At 38.9% G+C, this 19,661-nt stretch overlaps 1 protein-coding gene across 1 annotated transcript; it reads left to right on the top strand.

The window, feature by feature from the left end:
- Window positions 1–847: 847 nt before the first annotated feature.
- Window positions 848–19,428, top strand: c6.2 (complement component 6, duplicate 2). The gene is made up of 18 exons (XM_079256598.1): window positions 848–1,100; window positions 1,540–1,714; window positions 3,167–3,323; window positions 4,761–4,905; window positions 5,003–5,144; window positions 6,162–6,300; window positions 8,152–8,346; window positions 8,766–9,009; window positions 9,370–9,492; window positions 9,581–9,747; window positions 11,015–11,240; window positions 12,098–12,266; window positions 12,347–12,458; window positions 14,205–14,337; window positions 14,497–14,691; window positions 16,314–16,401; window positions 16,487–16,731; window positions 18,022–19,428. Exons 2-18 carry the CDS (start codon window positions 1,569–1,571, stop codon window positions 18,198–18,200), a joined length of 2,805 nt encoding a protein of 934 aa, XP_079112724.1. The 5' UTR covers window positions 848–1,100; window positions 1,540–1,568; the 3' UTR covers window positions 18,201–19,428.
- The last annotated feature ends 233 nt before the right edge of the window (window positions 19,429–19,661 follow it).

Genomic DNA, 19,661 nt, shown 5'->3' with positions numbered 1-19,661 from the left:
TAAAAACGGGTTTCATTTGAGTCGCACTGCAAGAAAAGATACAATGGAGGTAAAATTTGAGAATAAATTACATTCTTGTTTTTCTTAAATCTTGGTTCTCCTACTGCCATGGCTTTCCTTGTAAATTTAAATGTTCCCTTCATGTTTACATTTCCCAACATTTTCTCAAAAGATCTGATCAAATTATTATTCAGCAGGAAAAAAAAAAGGGGAAAAAAATTTTTTTCTTTGAGCTTGAGCTTTTCCAGATGTTCCACAGTTCTGAGGAAAGTACACAAACCAAACACATCAGTATCTGCTAATCCATATCATTCCACTGGAGGCATTTCACATTGAATGTAGGTGTGACGTAATCTGTAAATGAATGTGCTTTTATTTATTTGTTTTTCCTATCTGTCATGTGATTGTTTAAATCACATCAGATTCGTTTTGTTACGGCATGTGTACGACTCCGACTCGTCCTTGTGTAGTTGTCCTGCAATATGGAGAAACACAGCAAAATAATGTACAGCCTGAGGGCGTTTTATAACATGAATAAAGTTTTATATGCAAGTTCTTCAAGGTGTGTTTTTATGTGTTTGCAACTCAACAAATGAAGCTGAAGGCAGCTCATTTCTTCACACTCTGCAGCAAACAATGGGCTGACTGTAAGAAGGGCCAGATTGTGAAAATGTTTGGACAAGTAAGGAGTGAGGAAAGGGAGTAGAAGTCTTCCCAGCGCCCATCAGTTACTTTAACTGTCAAGTTGCGAACACAGAACATCTGGTTTACATCCCAGCAACCTGGAAACTCCAGAGCTTTTCCCGTAACAAGGAGAAAAGGGCTCGTAGAAGAAATTTATGTGTTCTGTGTCCTGACTTTTTTTTTTTTAATTATTATTATTATGTTTTTAAGCTAGTTTAGTTTTAATGTGCTTTTGGCGGCCGATTGGTCGACATGAGCTCATAAAGCAAGACTCCCATGAGAATCTCTGCGGAGTTAAAACCCTGCTGTCAACTCTGGGATCAGCCTCAGATTCAGCTCTGCCTGCAGCGCAGAGACCACCGACACCTTTCCCCTCTTCTGCCTGAACATACAACCAACTGCAGCTGATAAATACAGTAAGTATTTGTCCTAACGACGACGAGAGGACATGAGTGCATGCGGTGAGTCAGTGACTTTCTGGCAGACATCTGCTTGACGATAAGAAAAAAAAAAAAAAAAACCTAAATCAATGAAAATACTTAATCTATCTCAGAGGAAGACTGCAGTGTGGTAGTATTTTATCTTTATTTATTATTATTAATTCAAAACAATCATTTATAATAAGAAGATAATGCCGTGCTGATCCTGGTTTTTGTTCTTTTTGTAATTAATTTTCTTTTTTGTATGTCATTATTTAATGCATTTTTATGACATATCTACTTTGTATGTACTGTATGCAACAGGGTTTGGTTAGTTAGCATTAGGTGATATTGTGCAGACAATACAGAGATGTTTTGTGCATGAATATTGAACAGATAAAGGTTGTTCATTGTGATCCTGTAAACTAATTTTCAGAGGAGATTGAAGCCTTTTGAGCTGCTGAGATGCCTCCCTCCAGCAGCTTAGTGCTGCTGCTGCAGCTCCTCGGCTGCATATCATCCAGTCTGGCCTGTTTCTGTGACAAATATGCCTGGACCGCCTGGTCCGCCTGCTCCATGACCTGCAACCATGGAACTCAGAACAGGCAAAGGTGAGACTGCACAGACAGTAAACCCACACACAGCATGGAAACATGCAGGTGGGACAGTTCAAACACAGAAATGCTTCTGCAGGTGGGACTTTTTTTCAAATGCAATACATATATACTCTTCAGTACATGTGTGTATATATATATATATATATATGTGTGTGTATATATATATATATATATGTCAGCGTGGAGTTGATGCAGCGGCCTACATCAACTCCACTCAACTCTTTGTGTACTTTCCACAGAACTGTGGAACATCTGGAAAAGCTCAAGCTCCAAGAAAAAAATTTTTTTTTCCTTTTTTTTTTTTCCTGCTGAATAATAATTTGATCAGATCTTTTGATATATATATATATATATATATATATATATATATATATATATATATATATATATATATATGTACATATGTGTATATATATATATATATATATATATATGTGTGTATATATATATATAAATATATATATGTATATATGTGTATATATATATATATATATATATATATATATATATATATATATATATATATATATATATATATATATATATATGTATATATGTGTATATATATAAATATATAGATATATATATATCATATATATATATATATATATATATATATATATATATATATATATATATATATATATATATATATACACATATATACATATATATATTTATATATATATATATATATATATATATATATCAAAAGATCTGATCAAATTATTATTCAGCAGGAAAAAAAAAAAAGAAAAAAAAAATTTTTCTTGGAGCTTGAGCTTTTCCAGATGTTCCACAGTTCTGTGGAAAGTACACAAAGAGTTGAGTGGAGTTGATGCAGGCCGCTGCACCAACTCCACGCTGACATATATATATATATATATATATATACATAATCAGAAAAAATCCCATTACAGTTCACTGGTAAGAAGAAGTATGGACCAGAATGTCAGCTGCAAGCAGTGGTTCTTTGTCTGGGATCTCCTGCAGCCATCTTTTAAAAATAAGGCTTGGAAACTAGAAGAATCTGCATAAATAAAGAGAATAAAGTGCTTTTTGATTGTTCACAACTCACAAATAAGCTTTTCTCACCCAGATCTGGATATTTAAAATAATGGCAGGAATCATTCTGTTTGTAATTAATCTATATGCATTAATAGGCTCTTTTTGATAGCCCTTGTTTTTTTCACATTAGCATCGGGTTGTGTGGTGCCATAACTCTTTCATGATTATATACGAGTACATGCACATGTCAGACCAGCACCCAATAGTAATATCGTGCATCCCTACATATTTGCAGATGATATTTGATCTGTAAATACTGCAATGAAATTGTACAAAACTGAACTGAATCATTTTGCTGATTTCTCTTATTGCAGCACAAATCCAAGGCCAAACGCAGCAGGTGGTGAGATTAAAAGAGATTTGTATTTCTCTTGACAGGCAGGTTCGATATGATGAATATTACTGGAAGAACAGCTGCCAACAAATGTGCGCAATGTACGACACCAGATCGTGTAACCTGCACGCATGTCCAATAAACTGCCAGCTAACGGAGTTTGGCCCGTGGTCCGACTGCTCGCCCTGCGCCAAGAAACAGGCAAGGAAGCCCACTACACACACACACACACACACACACACACACACACACACACACACACACACACACACACAGAGACCCTTTCAGCTTCATATTTTGTTCCTACTAGCTGATTCCAAGCAGGTCTGTACGTTTCATCCAAACTTGAACTGCAACTGAAAGCAGTGACCTGGTAACAAAAACAGACATGAAACTATGCAATTTGATCCTCTCTAAATGATAAACGCTGGCTTTCTGTAGCGGTTAAGCTGGACTAAAAGTAGGTGGGAAGGTTTTTGATAAGCTGCATTTGCTGTGACTCAAAGCCAGCATAAACTGAGACTTTAAAAGACACTGAAAACACGTGAACATCGACTTCTGTTCAAACCAGGATGGTGTTTTTTAGCAGCATCTACTGTTGTTGCCATGGTAACTAGCAACACTGTCTAACTAAATCCAGTGGAAACTGTTGACATTAGCGTAATTTCGGCAGTACAGCTGATTTACTGTAACTTTTAAAACCTCTTCTTCTTTTTGAGCCTATTTAATCTGAGGAAGACTAACCTGAGGATGATGATGATCCTCCCTTCCAATTCTCCAATCTTTTTAAGTGCCATTTTTTTGTTTTCTGAGCGATAATGAAAAAGGCTCCTGCATTTTTCTCAATGACGACTGATCAGATATACCGGAGAAAGCGTCCTCTGGTGTCTCAGTCACTGCAGGGAAAACAATTTCTTATTCCACATTGGTTCTTTTTGTCCCTTACCGGCAGCTGTAGTTTCAAGATGGCAGACTGTCAAGGTGCTTCCCTTCTGGCTAACCCATCATGTGTAGAAATAAACCTAAAATTCGTATTAGATTATTAGAAAAGGTCATAAATTACCAATGATAACACACACAGAAATGCTGATGTTGATTTTGAACAGAAAATGTTACAGAATGTCCCTTTAAAATCCTCCCATCCCCTACTTCCCACCCTACACTGCAAAAACTCAGCCTTAAAAAAACAAGAAAAAAAATATACAAGAATTAGGTAAATGTTGCTTAAGATAAGGTAAATTATCTGCTAACTGAACAAGAAAATTTGGCTTGTCAAGACTTCCCAAAACAAGTAAAAATACTCATAAAACAAGAGGAATTCTCTGGCATAAAAACTAAGAATTATCTTCCCTTTAAAAAAATAAGCATATGTGTACTCAATTTAAGATTTTTAATCTTACTTAGATTTCAGTTTTTTTGCAGTGTACCTTACCCCCACTCCCACCCACTTTTTATCAAAGCGAATAAAATCTAATATAAATATCATATAACAGTTATGCAATGTCACATGGATGAAAATCCTTTATGCGCCGATAGACCACAAACATAAATCAAAGAAATGAAATCTATGAAATGTATGGATTACATTAGAAATCAATTGAACAAATAAACCAGTCGGTGTCTTTGTTTCTGTCACAGCTTCGGACCCGGTCGGTTCTGAGACCGTCTCAGTTTGGTGGATCGAGCTGCAGCGTGGTGCTGGAAGAGAAGAGAGACTGTTATCCATCCAAAGAGTGCAAGTTACCAAACGTCGACTGCAAGGACAAGTTCAAATGTGATAACGGTGAGTGTTTTTTTTCTTTACAGAACTCTAATTGTTCTTTCTGTCGTCATCATGCTCCCACTCAGGACACGTGAAACTGTTTCTTGTCCTCCTGCAGGCCGCTGCATCAACTCCACGCTGACATGCAACAGGCAGAACGACTGCGGAGATAACACGGATGAGAGAAACTGTGGCGGCTTCACAGATGTATGTCTGGGTAGTAATTCACTTTCCCCCGGAGCTGAGCTGGTGGGAAATGGGTGAGTTACTGCTTGGTCTACTTTCTAACTGAGTTTATAACGACGTATTCACACCAGGAGAGTCCAAAAAGTCTCAGGTTTAGGTGTGTCGATACTCTGGAGTCGATACTTTCATATCTGCCAGTCGAAATATCAAATTCAATATTTTTCTGAACATCAAGATCCCACGCTGCTGATTTGTTTTTACTTATGAGAGTTTTATGCGGTAAAACTGCTTGTTTAGCTCAGCTGACGTGTATACCTTCTATGTCACATGATCATGGCAGCCTATCAGATGCCATGATGGTAATGATGCTGCTGCTGTTTAAAAAAAATCATTTACATTGTTTTTTCATTTTTATTTTATTATTTGCATTTTTTAATGTTTACATTTTCTTCTATTTTTATTTACATTTTATTTTATTTTATTTACATTTTATTTTTGTATTTTATTTTTTCTTTTTATTTGATTTTACTTAATGCCCATTAAACTCATTGGTCGCCAAAGTGACCAAAAAATGTGAACATAAATGATTCCTAAAAGTGCTTTACATGAAATTTCCTTCTAAAATTGGAAACAATAGTCATTGGGTTTTGGTGTTTCAGCTATTGTTTTGATATTTTACTGTTTTAAAGCAGGTCATATGCATTCTGTTGATTTGTTCTTTGATTATTTTGTTCATTTTTCTTTATGTTTTTATGTATTACATTTGACATATGTTTGTATATTTGTGGGGGGGTTGTGCATTAAAAAAGACTTATTGACAGTGCAGTGGATTACAAACAGCACATTATCCAACTGAAGCAAACACATATGTGGCCAAAGCAGCTGGTTCTAAACGTGTGAAGGAGTATTCTTCTTCAGAGTTTTTATTCCAGTTTGTAATTATTTTATTTTGACATGAATGAATGAACGAACGAACAAATGAATGAAATACAGTTGATATTTTTAAAAACAAAAATTTGGAGCCGTCTGTACATGTAGTGTTTTACTGGAAGTGCGGTTCTACTTGACTCTGATCTGATCTGTGTCTGAAGGTTTGATGCTCTCGCTGAGGAGCCGAGAGGAACAGTGCTGGACAACAAATTCATGGGAGGAATCTGCAACATTAGGAGGCCAGGAAGCTTAAACCTCTACTACAGAGTTCCTCACAACTTTGATAAACTTGATATTCAGGTATTTGTTGGATTTGATCTTAACTTTGTCAATGATTGGAGAAATTATTAACAAATTAGAATATTTATATGTGATATAGTATCTTTTTTTATTGTCATTACTTTACTTTTAGATATAAAAATGTAAATAAATGATGAAAGGTGCTGTTTTGCTCAGGTAAAAATCCCAAGGCAAGTCGAAGACGCGCTACGTAACCATAAAAATGCCACATGGCAGACTTGCTTGATGGCAGCGAGACATCTATTATTTACATTTCTGGAGCCTTTTTGAAACTGAGAAACCACAGTTTTCAGCTTTTTCTTCTGGGATGTTGCGTGACGTAGCAACCGGGTTGTCCTTTATGCACTGCGAGTGGAGATCAACACACCCGCCATTTTGGACACACATGGTAGATTCAGCAGAGACACACAAGAACACATTTTTAGAGAAAAGGTTGGGGGGATGGTGGGGGAATGGCACTGCTAGAGATACGACAAGATTCAAGATAACTGTCTTTAACTGGCTGACGGGACCCACAGTACAGGCAGGAGCCTCCGTGACATCACCTATAGGTTTCTGAAGAGCTGAATTGAGCTCATTGGGCGGTTCCTACCATCGCCATCTTTGCAGCGTCACGCGTGTCGTCTCTCCCACAAAATATGAAAATGGGCAAAGAGGTAGAGTTGAGAGGGGGACTGTGAGCATGGGGTGGATGATTAACATCTATCAAACTTTAACCTGCCTGTAGCTAATAGCTAACCAAGCTAACTTGCTAACAGGAGCTAACAGGAGCTAACCAGCTAACGGAGGTAGGTGTTAGCCAGCTGAAAACCATGAATGTTCTACACTGTGTCTTCTTGCAGGGTCATATTGGGTACCTGTCAGTCAAAAGGACACACCATTAATTATGCTGAATTTTGAGATGAAATTACTTCTTAACGGGGGGGGGGGGGGGGGGGGGGGGGTTAGAAAAAAAATCCATTCCCTCCACAGTTATCATGAAGGTAAACCTGACCTATTAAACCTAAAATGTTTTTTGTACCAGGCTGTATACATGTTTATTTATGCTATAAACATATTTATTTCTGCTGTGAAGTTGGTCTTTTAAACATCTATGGGTATTTGCTCTGTTTTGGAGCCCCTAGTGGATGGAGGGGGAACTGCAATTTTTTTTGTCACTTCTACATAGTGTCTTTAAACTTCATATGAGGAAGTATCTCGCTGAAAGGTTTGACTTTTTGTCTGTCAGAGATTGTTGTAGCTCAAGAGGAAGAGCTGCTTTCCACCAACCAGAAAGTCCGGAGATTAAATCCCGGCTTTCTGAGAAATGCTGAAGTGTATTTATTTTGATTTCCATTAGCGAGTGCAATACAGCTATTCTTCTTGGAGTCAATACAACATTCCTCTCATCATACAATGATTACACCAGTTTTCTATACAACCTTAACAGTGATGAAACTGGGATGGCCGCATTGATACTGATTCAGTACTTCTGTCAATGCTAAGACACAAATCATGTCTTTTTGTTTTTTTTACTTCTTTTTTTATTTCCATTTAATACATGTAAATAATCTTATATAAATTTGGAGTCAAATAAGTTTAAAAAGATCCTTTTTAATCATTGTTTTGTTTAATTTAATCATCAATACAATCCATTGTTTTTGTGTGGAGGTGTTTATGTTTTTTAGAGTTATTTATGTTCCGTATTAGCCTTGCAATAAATTTTTCTTTTAGGGACAAAAAGTATTGATGTTAGTATCAACCGTGAGCCAGTGGATAACCCCCCCCAAATCACTTTTGTGTTTTTTTGTTGATAAAAATTCTCTTTGTTTTTGCAGTGATAGTATGAGAGATACATTTTATTCTTTTTAGGTTGGAAAGCTCGAGGACTTCAGCAATCAACCCCAGGAGGTGCGTAGCGAGAGCATCTCTACAAAGTCCAGTTCATCATCTCAAAGCTACGGACCAAAAAAAGACGACTTCCTCTTCGTCCTCCTCTATCTCCATCGAGCTCAAGGCTCTCAGATGACCCGCAGCAAGGCTGCTTATGAAGCTTCCAAGAAAAAGGTAAAGGATGTATTCATATGTATTTTTGTAGTGTCTACATGTGAGCACTTGCTTGTACATTGAAGAGAAACATAATTTCTTGTAAAGGATGAGAAGATATCGGGCCTCATTCACCAACCATTCAAACCAATTTGTTCTCCAGTATTTGTGACATTTGTGTATTTTGGATTTGTTATTGTGTTAGATTAAAAACAACAATGACTCTTACAAACGTCTGAGTCATGATATAAGAACAAATTTGAGACAATTCATAAGAGGATTTTGGTAAATGAGGCACAACATCTCAATTTCACAAAATGTCCTCACATTTCAGGTCTACAGGTCTGCCATAAATACACACTTGCACACATGTGCCTGTACAAAACCTGAATTACAAGTTGCACTTTACTCATAGATTATTTCCTTTCCCCACTTTGTAGGACTCCAAGTTCTTCCGAGTGCACCAGGTTATGCCCGTGTCCACATTTAAAATCAAGGACAAGGAGGATCTTGTGCTTTCGCTCCCTTTTCTCGAGTTCCTCCATGCTCTTCCTCTTGACTACAACTACGCACTCTACAGGGAAATTTTCCAGCGCTTTGGGACACACTTCTACAGCTCAGGGAAGCTGGGAGGCCACTACGACCTGATGTATCAGTTCAGTCGAGAGGAGCTAACAACTTCAGGTACAACAGTACCCCTCGGTGGCACAAGTCTGGAATTACAGCTTTATTTGGCACAATAAGCACAAAATCCAAACTATTAATGGGTCAGTTTACATTAAACAAACCTGGGGTGAAGTTTATATTTATTCTGAATTACCATGTTCAAGGTCAATTTTATAGGTAAGATACCTCTGCAATTTTTAATGCAACGTTTTATAATAAGCTGGATTAATTAAATTTGCAAAAGTTGTCTTTCTTCAGCATTTATCAAAGCCGATGTTTAGAAATCGTGTTTAGAATAGTATGTGAGAGCAGGAAACATGTCCTGTAACTGTTTGATTGTATGATTCTTGCTGTAATTTTCTCTCCGTCCTCTGATAGGTGAATCAGAAGAGCACGTCCAGGGCTGTCTCAGCAAAGAGACCACCTTTACTGTCATCTTGTACACTCAGCATAGCAGTGAGCACCGATGCACCAACAACAAAATGACTGAGAAATATCAAGGTTACATTAAAATATTCATTTCCAAAGTTCCACTTTAGTGCCTCGGAGTTTTTTATTTCACTCATTGCTTGTGATTTCTGTTGTCCAGGGTCATACATTCAGTCATCTGAGAAGTCTTTCTCCATGGTGAAGGGGGGTCGAACTGGACAGGCAGCAGCTCTTGCCTGGGAGAGAGAACGTCCAGCCCCGGATAAAGAGTCCTACAAGAACTGGGCCAAGTCTGTAATCGACAACCCGGCTGTGGTTGAATACAAGGTCAGCTCGGGAGCTTTGCGTTGCAGCTAGAGATGGGAACTGAGAAGATGTTGTTGATATCATTGCCTATCAACCCGGTTCTTTCTCAATTTTTACTTAATTTACTTTATTACTTAATTCTCCAAGTAATAACTGTATTAAATGCTAAAATTAATTAATCATAAAGAGCCCTAAACATTGTCAGTTTCAATAAAAGATTAGGTCTGACCCATAACAGCAGATCAGCACAAGTTCCACATAAAAACAGAGTTACATGCATGTGTTTGGGTTCACGCGAGTCGCAGAACATGCGTGTTAGAGAGCGAGTTATGCCCTCCAAAAATGTATCTATTTATTTATTTATTTGTTTAGTTAGTTAGTCTCATTTGTTGTAGAAGTAGAAAGAGGCCAACTTGTCATGGTGGAGGAAGGTTCACCAGCTTATAAAGCACAAAATTAAAAGAAAGAAATGCCTCCAATATGTTTCACTGGCTGCAGGATAACCAGCAGCTTTTTATGCTAAAGGTAAATGTTCAGTAGTTTGGTTCAGTGATGCTGATGTTTATCTAACATAACACTGAAATTAAATGTAGCTATTTCATCATCAGTCACTCTGGCTGATCTTACAGGACAGGGTGATGCTTTCACTGAACACTACATCAAACAGATGAGGAGAAACAATGAAATATGTCTTTTGCTGTTTAAATAGAATTGTCCTGACATGAGGTTGTCAATGTGCGATGGTTTTTATTCTTTATTTCCACTGTTCCAGTATCATTTATGTGTCAAACAGCAACTGTTCTGCTAAACGACAGCTGGAGGTCAAAGCTAGCTAAATGTTTTTTTTCTGTTTCCAAATTCTCTGCGCAGGATGAAAAGAAATGTCCGAAAGCATTTTTACATTGTAGTTTCAATGTAGTTCCTCTTCTCTGAGACAAATCCACAGTTAACATGTAGGTTACTTTGTTGTTTTATTAATTTTTCATGTTGCCATCGAAAAGATAGAAATGAAAGAAATGAAAGTGCTGGAAGGAATGTCCATGTGTTTTTACAGATTTAGAGTCGTATAAATTAATTAACACAAAAAATTCACATCAACTCTGAAATAGTGATAATTTATTAGAGATTAATGATGCAGATAAAATATATAATCTTAACATCCTAAGTGGAAACGTGTTTTTTTATTCCCATCAGTAATTAAAGCATCATAAAATCCTAACCCTAACCCTCCAATCGTTATAGATCTATAAAACTGATCTGACATTATGGCATGCGGGTGTTTGTTCAGCTGCTTCCCATTATAGATCTGGTGCGAGGTATTCCCTGTGCTGTCACAAAGAGAAGGTACCTGAGGAAAGCCCTGCTGCAGTACCTGGAGGAGTTTGACACCTGCAAATGTGCCCCTTGCCCCAACAACGCTAAACCAGTTCTTTCTGGCACAGAGTGCAAGTGTGTTTGCCAGACGGGAACCTTTGGTGAAAACTGTGAGAAACGGGCTCCTGACTACACCTCAGGTAGGCAATGGGCTTCACTGTTTCATGTCAAAAGAATTTTGCTTGTTAAGGAGGAAAAGATGTATGCAGAAGTCAATCTTTTCCTTTTTTTTTTAAAAATCAAATGGCGGACCCGATGCTTAGTTTTCAGTGGATGCTGGTTTTATACCCAATGCTGACACCCTCACCTGTAACTAAATAATGGTTATTTAAATAGCCTACACAGTTTTTATACTTTTCTTTTCTTTCTTTGAGTTTGTTGCTGGGATCCAGTATGAATTTAGTTGACAAATTAGGACAAAGGCGATGATGAAATTTGTAGTATTTTCGTCAACAAATAAAAATGAGACGAACATATTTAGCAGAGACGAGATCCAGTCACACTCATTGTGTGGAAATGTCAGAGGAATTGATAAGAGAGCAATTCAAATGCAAAAGTCATTTGTGCTAAAGAATAAGATACACAGTTGATTTACACTTGGGAAGTTTATATCTCATAAAACTCAAGAACCCTCATTGCAGCAGTTTGGACCAGCTGCAGGCTTTTCAGATCATTTACAGGACAAATCCCCAAAAGAGACTGCAGTCATCCTATATGGAATCAACAAATACACGGACTAGTGTTTCTGCATCACTCTGACGATTATGTAGATGGGAAAAGGTGGTCCTAGAGGCCTGTTTTAAACATGGGTGAAAGGATTACTTGCAATTTTATGTCGGTCCTGATTTGTAAAGGTCTATACTCTGCTGCGTGAAGATATCTGCCTCTATGAGCTGCAGCCAGGTCTTAAACTGACCACTGGCACTACCTGCTAACTCTGACTAGACTTCTCCCAATGCTTACGCTGTAAATGTGGCTTGGTGTTTCATTTCCACAGAGGCGATGGATGGTTACTGGAGCTGCTGGGGGCCATGGAGTAGCTGTGGGGTCACCATGAGAAGACATCGTACAAGGCGGTGCGACAACCCCGCCCCCCTCAAAGGTGGCCAAGCATGCCAAGGCCCAGACAAACAGGAGGAAACATGTCATGTCTCTCTTTTTGAAAAGTAGGATATTCGGCAATGACATCATTTAACTGAAATATCTTCAGCATCTCATTCACCACTCTGGTTTGTTCCTCATGCAGACAAGATTCCTGCGACAACGATGATGACTTTTATGTGGGCTGGAAGGACGAGCTGCCTCCTGGTGTGGAGGGCTGTTTAAGACCTGAAAGGCCTCCCAACAGCTTCCTCAGAGTAACTTGATATGAAGCCAGTGACAAACACAGATGTGATGTTTACTGCTTGAGCTATAACCTCCTGACTACCAGTAGTTCTATTTGTCCTCTGTGGAGGACCTTTGTAAACCTAAATACTTTCATCTCCCTGAATGCTACTGGACTAACACCTTTTGGTCTTTAAAGAGGACATTTAGTGCTTTTAAATGGTACCTCATTTGTGGGGTTAGGGCTTTGTGAACTTTCTTTCTCTCTTCAAGAAAAATGGCCTCCATTGCAACAAGCATGTTTTATGGGAAATGCATAATACTTGTCTTTGTGCTGATTTTTACTTGAAATTTTGTAGTCATATTTTCTTTGAATATCTTATAAACACATTAAATCGTTTCTTAGATGAATATAACTATATTTTACCACAATATTTAAAAGTTTAAGCAATGTCCTCCGTAGTGGACATTTGTAGTTACACATTTTTTTTTCCTGGTAGTCAGGCGGATATGGAAGCTCATTACAGTCAATATGAAGAAAATAATGCAGAACTGTACTAAAGTCTTGATCTACCCCTCATTTCTACCTAAACTACACACAAAATGTGGCTCTTGTGGTGTTTTCTCTTACTTGGGGAAACACTCATACCTTAATTTAAATACTTAGTTTTGTTGCTAGATTATTTATAGATCAGTGTTAAAGGTAAAAATAAACTCTTAAAGCACATTTATGCTTCCTATGTATCTTAATAGTGTCATACGTCGCCAACATCAAACTTCTATTTGTCTTTTACGTTGTCATGGTTGCAAAGTCAGTTCGTCCGTTAGTTGGGTTCAGAGTTCACTTCCGCGTTGGTGGCTGTATTAGTTGACACACTCCACAGTCTCCCTTTAAATCCTGCCTCACCATGGCTGTCTCATTTCAGGGTCTACACACTACGAAGTGCAGATTTGTAAGCTGCTTACGTCATGTTGGCGCGCACACTTCGAAGTGTGCAGACCCTGAATTGAGACAGAGCCCATGTCTATGGTTGTTGTTTTCAACTTCTTCCTCTACATCGTCTTCTTTAGCTGCTTTTTCTGCATTGTCTTCTTCCTGCTTCTCTTCCATTTGCTGGTTGAATGTCAGCCATACAACTCAACACTGCCCCCCGCAATTTCTGGTGGTATTGTGTCATTTTCTGCGTCAAGGTACAGATAGCGAAGGCTTTTGAAAATGGACAAACTTGCGTTCGTAATTGATGCAGGAGATGGGCGAATCCGTCCGTCTGTCTGCGTTTAGACTTTTTAGTCTGAAAATGAACAATTGTACAAAAATGGAACAAACAGTCGGTGGACAAGCAGCTAAAGTCCAAAAAAATCTGAAAGACCTCCAGAAAGCCTGGAAAACTGTTACTACATGCCACTCAGAAGGACCTGTACTTATATATGGTACTTTTCTAGTCATGTAGACCACTGAAAGCGCTTTACACTACTTGTCACATTCACCCATCCACACGCACACTCATACAACACACTCATACCCCGATAGGCACATCGGAGGGCAGCTTGGGGTTCATTGTCTTGCCCCAGGACACCTCGGCATTTAGTCAGGGGAAGCCTGGAATCGACCTCCCTACTTTCCAGTTGAATCACGACTGCTCTTCCTCTTGAGAACAGTATAGATAAATGAGAGGCAGCCAACATTTGCTAAATACTATAAATGAAAAGTAAATATTCATTTCATGGTTGTGTTTTGGTGTCTTATACACTTTCTTGTGTTTAAACTTGTCTGTCAGAAAGCAAAACCATACTACAGTTTTGGTGAGGATGAGGAGTTTCAGTGCTTCACTGGATATGAAAATGACGGTTTTCAGTTCATCGACTGTTTGCCTGATGGAACCTGGAGACAACCGCAAGGAAAATGCATCAGTAAGTCCTTTTCCGGCGCACCATTGTTCAGTTTTCAATCAGTAACGTGAGTTTTGAGTTTCTCATTGCTTTGTTTCACAAAAATACCTGAAAGTTGAAGATTTACTGTCACTGCGCTGATTGTGGAATCCTTAAAACTGGGCTTTCTGTCGCCTTTAGGGAAGTACTGCGCTCCTCCAGAAATCCCTAAAGAAATGACCCTGTTTGAGCCCAAAGAGCTTTACAGAGTGGGTGAGTCAGTGGGTTTGAACTGTAAGGAGCCGGGCCTGATGCCGATGCCAAGCGGCTTCTACCTCTGCAGCAACAGTCTCACCTGGGAACCTCCGATACCTGCTGACCTACGCTGCACTGATGGTATGATATAGTAGTGGAGAAAATGGCAACTCAACAGGTTTTTCTTTGAGGTTGATCATGAGATGGTGCGTCAGGAACACCTTTCACACCCTTCTTACCAAACATTCTTCTCACATGGGTGTTCTAAAACAGGAATTATGAAAGTAATACCAATAGAAAATAGAAAACTTAGTATCTGATGAGATTTTCGGCCCTGTGATGGGCTGGTGACCTGTCCAGTGTGTACCCTGCCTATCGCCCAGTGATTGCTGGGATAGGTTCCAGCTTCCAAACGATTCAGAACCATAGTCTGTTTTTCACCTTTCATGAGTTCATTGCAGTGCTGTGCAATACTGCGAGGTTTGCTATCAGTCTGATACCAAGTAAATAAAGGCATAGTGTCGTTGATACCAACATTGATTCCTAGATGATTTTTGCCATTTATTCATGTCACTCTTACATGCTTGTAACTACCCAAGAAGTCTAGAGAGCTTGTTTGTCCATTGAAATCTCCATAGAGAGTCATCTTAACAATCAATGCCAGATGAGTTGTTGACTTTGGCTGTTCCAGTTGAAGAGGAGGGAAGTCATGTAAACAGGGAATAAGTTTAGATATGAATCCAGCAGTGCAGTGTTAGGTGGGCTGCTGATCTGCTGAGTTTTATGGACCATGGGTGCCCAAAGTCAGTCCTCAAGGACCGATGTCCTGCAGGTTTTCTATGTATTTTTTTCCCGAACACATCTGGCTCACATTAATCAGATCCAACAGCCAATGAAGTTTTCCAGAGTAACTGAGTCATTTGAGTCACGTGTGTTGGAGCAGGGATACCTGGAAAACTTGCAGGATTATGGCCCTCGGGGATTGGAAACTGGACACCCCTGAACTAGACCAGTAAATGCATTGTTGGCCTCAGAAACATGTCATGTCACCAAGATAATACCCAGTATGCCAGATGTCCAGTCTGTCCCTGTATGAGGGTAAATGGGCCGTTTTTGGTCCAAAATTACATGACAGATTTTTTTTTCTGCACATGCGTGATTGACATACTGTACGTTTAAAGTAAAAAAAAAAAAAAAAAATCTGTATGGCTTTTAAATGTAACATGTTAATGCCAGAAGATTAATCTGTGGAATTGATTAATTATTTTTTAATGTATTGATGCAGAAAAAACAAAGTTATAATAAAATCCGAAATTGCCATTATTGTAGCAAGAGAAGCTGGTTTTATCAACGAGCTGAAGTGAATCCATCAAAAACCACATTTTCTTCTTATGATTGAAGTTTGTGATTGTTTTCAGTCATTTTTATAATCGTGTGGCAAGAAAAATAGTTAATATTGGTATCATTTTAAAAATTAGATTTTGGCATTATCTCGACGAGAGAAGCTGATTTTCGGTGATTTTTCATAGAATCCACCAGAATGAACCAAAAACACTGTATCCTCCTTATTTATGTAGATTCCAAAAAGTTTTCAAGCCTTACATGAAATATCGGTCATCATACCAATGTCGATAATGTCAATATGAACATTGGTATCGACATTATCAATATTTGAATCAATCCGCCCACCATGATGTCTTGTGAAGCAAAACGGTATTGGCGCTACAAACTGAAACTGTTTGGTTTGTTGTGTTTCTGTGCAGAGGAACCCGTTGATCCGGATGGCAGCTGTGGTCCAGGTCAGACGCTACAGGGGTCTCGCTGTGTTTGCGTTGAACGGGAGAGCTGCCTGTAAGAATTTAGCTGCACGTCTATGAGTTAATGTTGAATATTTCCTCAGAAACTGACTAATGTGTGAGTGTGCATGTGTGCACAGGGAGAAACCCAATTCAATATGCGTCCTGAACACGCACATCGACGCTGCCATGTCGATGTCCCTGTGCTCCTTCCATGCCGGCCGTTGCCACGGGGATCCGCTCTTCTTCATCAGCGACAGTTTGTGTGACCCAGCGGATCCAAACAAACTGGAGTGGGCCAAGTTCAGAGCGGAGATGTCCTCCAAGAGTTCCCTTCATGTGCCCTGTGATCTTGACACTTGTTATGATTGGGAGACCTGCACAGGTGAGCTTTCACTTTCATTTTTAGGAGGGGGGTTTTCAGGCTAATCTGCACAAATCAGCTCAAATCTTTTACTGCACTATGGAATTATATTGAGACGTACACTCACCAATCATTTATCAGGTCCACCTTGCCAGTAGCGTGTTGGACCCACTTTCACTTTCAGAACCGCTTTGATTCTTGGTGTCAAAGATCCAACAAGGTGGAAACATTCCCCAGAGATTTTGCTTCAGTTGACATGAAGCATCACACAGTTGCTGCACATCATGATGAGAATCTCCCGTTCCACCACATCCCAAAGCTGCTCTGCTGGATGGAGATCTGGTGACTGTGGAGGCCGTTGGAGGACAGTGAACTCATCGTCATGGTGGAGATGATGTGAGCTTTGTGACATGGTGCATCATCCTGCTGGAAGTTTCCATAAGAAGATGCTACACTGTGCTCAGAAAGGGATGGACATGGTCAGCAGCAGGACTCAGGTAGGCTGTGCTGGTTAAACCATGATGTGTCGGGGTCCAAAAGTGGGACCAGAAAACCTCCCCCCACCGTTCCACCAGCAGCAGCCTGAAGAGTTGATCCTGACGGCAGGATGGATCCATGTTGTCATGATGTTTCCAGCAGATTCTGATCCTACCATGTGAATGTGGAGCTGAACTGGAGACTCATCAGACCAGCAACGTTTCTCCATCTTCTATTGTCCAGTTCTGCTGAGTCTGTGTGAATTGTAGCCTCAGTTTCCTGTTCTTACTGACAGGAGGAACCCGCTGTGGTCTTCTGCTGCTGGAGACCATCTGCTTCCAGGCTGGACGTGTTGTGTGTTCAGAGATAATGTTTCTGCAGATCTTGGTTGGAACCAGTGTTAACTGGACTTCCTGTTGTCTTTCTATCATCTCCAACCAGTCTAACCTTTCACCTTTGACCTCTGACATCAGCAAGACATTTTGGTCCAGACAACTGTGTCTAACTACATGACTTGCCTGTCTGGGATCAACAACCATGTTCAATCACTTAAATCTCATTTCTTCTTCATTCTGATGCTTATTTTCAGCTTCAGAAGGTTCTCTTCACCATGTCCGCATGATAAACATGTGATTTGTCTGATAAACTGTTCATGTTAACATTCAATATGGCAGGTGGACTTAATAAAATGCCCGGTGAGTGCTGAGACCAACAGCTAATGTTAGCTTGATGTTGTGCAGATTAGCCTTCTGAAAACAAACTCAAAGAGCAGAAATATGCATACCTGCATGCGATGCCAAATAATTAACTAGAATTTCATTTGCGTGTCCTCAGCATCAAAGTGCCAGTGCAAAACTATCCAGGAATGCGACAGAAGCGACCAGACTCACATGTTCTGCATAAAGCTGGGGAGCAGGAGGCTCCTCAGCATCAACCTCTGCTTTGTAGCTGCCTACAAATGTTCCAACAATAAGTTTGAAATTGTCAATGAGGGGCGCTGTGCGGCCACATGAACAGTGAAAATGATTGTATGTTTGATCACAAAGATCTCTAGATGTTTCAAAGGGATTGGAACCAGTTTAAAGATGTTATCGACATCAGCAGACGTTGCACTCTTGCTTTTCTCACAACCTGCTTTTCTCTCTGAAGGAGCAAAATCATTCTTAATGTGAATTTATTAGGAAGTACAACAGGAACTTAAATCTCAGATGTGCATGCGTTTATATCCAACCTCAGCATTAATCCCACCTTCTCAGCTGACCTTTTAGTTCATCTTTCTAAGCCTGACACCCCCCCCCCCCCCCCCACACACACACACACACACACACACAGGCTGGGATGTTCTCCAGCTTCTAGCTGTATGAGCTCTGATGATGCTCAACATGGTATCACACATTCTCAGTCTAATAAAAGTCCAAGCTTTGGCCTGTTTTAATCCCCATTACCCATTATAGTTACTGCTTTAACACTGTTTTAGATTGTCGTGATGAAAACCGCCTGACTTCTCCGCCAGGTTATGTTGTTACCACCGTTTATCTGTTTGTTTGTCTTCAAGATAACTGAAAAAGATATGATTGTAACTTTGTGTGGAAATATGGGAAGGAAGAGCTGATTAAATTTTGGATCCAGGAGCTTTTTAAAGGATTCTTTAACATTGTGAATGACGAGTGCTTTTCTTGTCTATAAATAGAAAACATTTATTTACAAAATAAGTTTCAGAACCGTGATTTTAATAGTGGAACTATTTATGGTGGGTGTTTTTAAAAGCACAGGGCTTTTATTTAATTTTGTTTACAACACTGATCCAGTGGAGTTGTTTTAAACTGCTTTAAGCTGGATTAGACTGAACCGTAAACCCCTCCGCCATTTTCCTCCAAAATAATTTTGCGATATTTGCAGTTCAGAAGCAGATTATAATTTTATTATTTTTATGATATAACCAAGTAAATATGATGTTGAACGTCATGTTCTGAAGAGAGAGCCTGTCTTCTTTGCTCATAATATCCACATCTTTCTACCATTTACACAATGAATTCAGCCACGTCCCTCAGCTCTAGAAAGAAGATGTTAAAAAGAAAAAACAAACTGCTTCCTGGAGCAGCAACATCATAAATGATCAACATTCATAAAAATGAAAACCAAATCACTTAAATGTGACCTCAGTTTTTTTTTTTTTTATAGTTTATGGTTATGATCTGTGTTTTGATATGTAGTTTGTCTAAAAACCAACGTTTGTTTTAATGAATCGTTCCACAATGGTCCGATGCTGCATCCAGGAAACACTCAGACATAAAACCCTTTAAAGACTTCCTTTTATCATACTTTCACGTCTAAAATTGTATGTATTGTAACTGGAAATTATTTCATATCTTGTAAAAATGTTTTAAATAAATGTTGATCAAATAACTTTAAAAAAAAAAAAATTCACTTATTCACCATTCTGGTACAACGTTTCCTACATGCAACAAACACTC

Source organism: Telmatherina bonti (assembly GCF_933228915.1).
Source record: "Telmatherina bonti genome assembly, chromosome: 17".
NCBI classification, from domain to species: domain Eukaryota; kingdom Metazoa; phylum Chordata; class Actinopteri; order Atheriniformes; family Telmatherinidae; genus Telmatherina; species Telmatherina bonti.
This window is presented reverse-complemented; position numbering and strand designations above follow the sequence as displayed.

What these genes read in the sequence shown, in the direction of transcription:
- c6.2 (XM_079256598.1), top strand. Translation starts at nt 1,569, where the DNA reads ATGCCTCCCTCCAGCAGCTTAGTGCTGCTGCTGCAGCTCCTCGGCTGC. An exon ending in GGCTCCTGACTACACCTCAG is followed by an intron (nt 11,241 to 12,097) that starts GTAGGCAATGGG and finishes TCATTTCCACAG; the next exon opens with AGGCGATGGATGGTTACTGG. An exon ending in CATGTCTCTCTTTTTGAAAA is followed by an intron (nt 12,267 to 12,346) that starts GTAGGATATTCG and finishes TTCCTCATGCAG; the next exon opens with ACAAGATTCCTGCGACAACG.